The sequence below is a fragment of the Benincasa hispida genome, chromosome 10 (genome assembly GCF_027475165.1).
Source record: "Benincasa hispida cultivar pf3 chromosome 10, pf3_genome.v1.1, whole genome shotgun sequence".
NCBI lineage: Eukaryota > Viridiplantae > Streptophyta > Magnoliopsida > Cucurbitales > Cucurbitaceae > Benincasa > Benincasa hispida.
The window spans coordinates 51020547-51024094 of NC_143487.1; the positions used below are offsets into that span (position 1 = coordinate 51020547).

Consider the following 3548-nt stretch of genomic DNA (forward strand, 5'->3'; position numbering starts at 1 on the left):
TGTTTATCCTAAAAGTAATTAGCTAGAAACAACCAGCCTTCAATAATCAGAGACGATATTTCGTCAGCATCGGCGGCTGTGAAAAGCAAAAAGACCCGACTCGCCACCAACTCTGGTTCCGGCCACCATTTTAAAGCCCCAATCACCACCCATTTCCCATCTCTCCGATTCCATTCCACAATCCAAACGTACACACAAAACCCCAAATCCCATCATTCGATTTTGACCGTCTTGTTTTCTCTTCGATGGATACATTAGAGGAGGAAGAAGAATACAATTGGAGAGAAGTCCGGCTTCCGTCGCTGATCCCAGTGGTGCCGGAGCCAGAGCTGGAGAGAGAGACGGCGGAGAGACGCCGTGGCCGAGACATCCTCATCGCCGTCGACCATGGACCCAACAGCAAGCACGCTTTCGATTGGGCTCTAATCCATTTCTGCCGCCTCGCCGACACCATCCATCTAGTCCACGCCGTTTCCAGTAATAAATCTCTCAAAACCCTTTCACACAACCAAATCAAATAGAAAAATCCCCTGTTTCCCAAAATCCCCATTTCACTGGTTTCAATGTTTTTTCTTTTGTGGGTTTTGATTAATTAGATGTGAAGAATGAATTAGTTTATGAGTTTAGTCAAGGGCTGATGGAGAAGCTTGCAGTGGAGGCCTTTGAGGTGGCCATGGTGGGTACTGACTTAAGGACACTGCTGATTTTTTGCTGCCATTAATGGCAAATGAGATGTGATTTTGGTTTTTTTTTTTTTTTTTTTTTTTTTTGCTTTTTAGGTTAGGACTGTGGCAAGGATTGTGCAGGGGGATGCAGGGAAGGTTATTTGTAAGGAAGCAGAGAAATTGAAGCCTGCTGCTGTTGTTATGGGCACAAGAGGAAGAAGCTTAATTCAAAGGTATAACTTAAACTTGGCAATTACATGGGAAGTTTTTCTGTGGCGTTGATTATGGTGTTTGTGTTTTGAACGTTTTATCTGACTTGATGATGCAAGTATGCATTAGATATGCATATAACTCATTGAATAGACTAAAAAGACACTTATATGATCATAAATATAATAGTAAATCTTGCAAACTATTTTTTAAACATATAAATCATCCATCTATTTACTTTAAATTTTCTTCGAGTGTAAAAATGTATATTAACAAACGTGTCTTTCACGTGTGTCCTAGATTTTTAAAAAAATTATGTGTGTCTGTGTCTGTGTCATATCATGTCCGTGTCTTATGTCTGTATCTATATCGTTTAAGATGTGATATTTAAAGTTTTGGCAAAAGGACAAAGATTTAAACTAACTCTTTAAACCAATTCATGAACTTGACAAACGATATTCATGTATATGTATCCAAATGAAATAAGACTAAAACTAAACCAAAACATAACCTCCTGGGTATTTGACTTGTAGATTAGGTTCATATATGTAGGGATTAAGAAGTTAAGTCTAGATATGATATATGGATTTGTTTATATCACTTGCTACTTAAATTAGAGCATGTTTGGATTAAGTTTCTAAATGCTTAAAAAAGTGTTTTTAATCACTTAAAAAATCAATCCAAAGTAGCTCTTCGACTCATGAAACCTAGAAATGCATTAGAGTATAGCGGGAAACAACTCAAGAGAACACATTACAATCGAAAGTTGGTTGCTACATCCGAGAATGATGATAAATCGCTTGTATATAACTTACACGCATTCATGTTTTTATATAAGCTATCTCTTCATATAATCAAACTCAATTTACAGAACTTTAGACTTGACATCTAGCAGTCAAAATATTTCCTATAACACAAAGTAGATTTACTTTTCTAATGTTGGGAATTGGATTTTTTTTATTTTAATTTTCAGTGTTTTGCAAGGAAGTGTGAGCGAGCATGTGTTTCACAACTGCAAATCAGCACCTGTTATTATAGTTCCTGGGAAAGGTACAATTTTGTAGAATAAAAAATAAAGGGGAAATTCTAAATCTTTTTGCTTACAGATTTAAAGGTTCAAACTTCAAAGTGTGAATTTGGAATTTCGTTTGTCATTTGTGACAGAAGCTGGAGAAGCATCTGTGATTTGAATGCCAACTACTTGGTTGAAGCTTGAAATGAAACTACAATGTTTCTTCCTCAATCTCTGTGTTTTCTTTTTTGGTTTTAGTATTAAAGTTTTGGGGTTTTGTATTTAGATTGCAAGAAGAATTTGATATTGTATTTATATATGTAATTTTCGATTAGGTGTGATTAGTAGCCAATTTAGAAATGGATTTCGATTAGACAGTTGTTTACTTAAAATGTGTTTGATAATATATTTTTGGACTAATCGCAAAAACCACCTTTGAAGTATGGTAGTAGTTGCAATTGTATCATCAAACTTTCAGTTGTAAAAAGTCAGTCCTTCAACTTATATCAAAGTGAAAATTAGACCCTCAAAATTAAATATTTGTACGGATTTGACCCTTAAACGTTTAATTTTGAAAATGAAAGGCTTCAAATAAGTTTTTGTCAATGTCTTTCCCTACACAACTTGAATTGCAGCTTCAATTGAGATGAAGTTTGAGGGGTTATTTAGATTTGTGGGGTTATTTTGAAACTTAATTAGGCAAAAGTGGGTCTTTTGAACTTATACAGGGGAAAAGGTGTCTTTTTTTGTCTCCATTCAAAGAGACGCATTCAACAATATTTTATTATTTTTTTTCGGACTGAATGAGTCTCTTCAGAGACGCATTCATTAAAAAAAAAAAGATGCATTTCTTCAAAAATATATTGCTTTTATTGCTTTTATTTTTTTTTATTCTTTTAACAACTCGAAATCTAACTCTTTCATTACTTATGTTTTTTTTTTTTACAGTTAATAATTTTCATTTGTTTAATTCTAAATCATTGTTACCTAAAATCAACCATCTCACTAATCTCGTTTTTTATTTTGATAGTAATATTACTAGTTTTTTAACAAGATAAACAATCATGTTATTTTGAGATTAAGAAATTTTTGTGATTGATTTGATATACTCAATATTAATTTTTAATTTCAAATTATTGTTTTTGTTTAAAGTTGTTAGAAACTTATGCAAAAATATAGATATTAAATTTCGACTATTGGAAATAATATTCAATGTTTTTTAGGATGTGTTGTAGACTGCAAGTGCATTTTCGTAATTGAATTTTATTAATAAATTTAATAATATGTACAATATTCTTTATTCACGACCGGAAAACGATCCCCTATTACGCCTAGATCAATCATGTTGAGTGACATAGTGTCCATGATTGCCACGCCCTCTTACACTTGATGGTTGACTTTCCTCTACAAAGTGTATACTCTCACTACGTTGTCAATATGTCACATACTGGTCATGGACATTTGGATGGACACGTGAAGTTTGTCCATCTTTCATACTTAGTGTACTGAGGGTTGTTGGAAAAAATTCAAATGTTGAGGGAGAGGACACTATGGAAGTATGTGTAAAATGATTGGGTGGCATTGTTGGATATTCATTCCGAATATTAGGTCGAATAGGAACATCTTTATGTCTTGCTGGATCACCTTGTTCTTCCATTGGA

At 33.7% G+C, this 3548-nt stretch overlaps 1 protein-coding gene across 1 annotated transcript; it reads left to right on the plus strand.

The window, feature by feature from the left end:
- The first annotated feature begins 20 nt into the window (after positions 1-20).
- On the plus strand, positions 21-2330 carry RD2 (Adenine nucleotide alpha hydrolases-like superfamily protein). Its single transcript, XM_039045688.2, has 5 exons — positions 21-477; positions 597-676; positions 780-898; positions 1849-1925; positions 2040-2330. The coding sequence occupies exons 1-5, from the start codon at positions 246-248 to the stop codon at positions 2063-2065; spliced, it is 534 nt and encodes a 177-aa protein (XP_038901616.1). The 5' UTR covers positions 21-245; the 3' UTR covers positions 2066-2330.
- The last annotated feature ends 1218 nt before the right edge of the window (positions 2331-3548 follow it).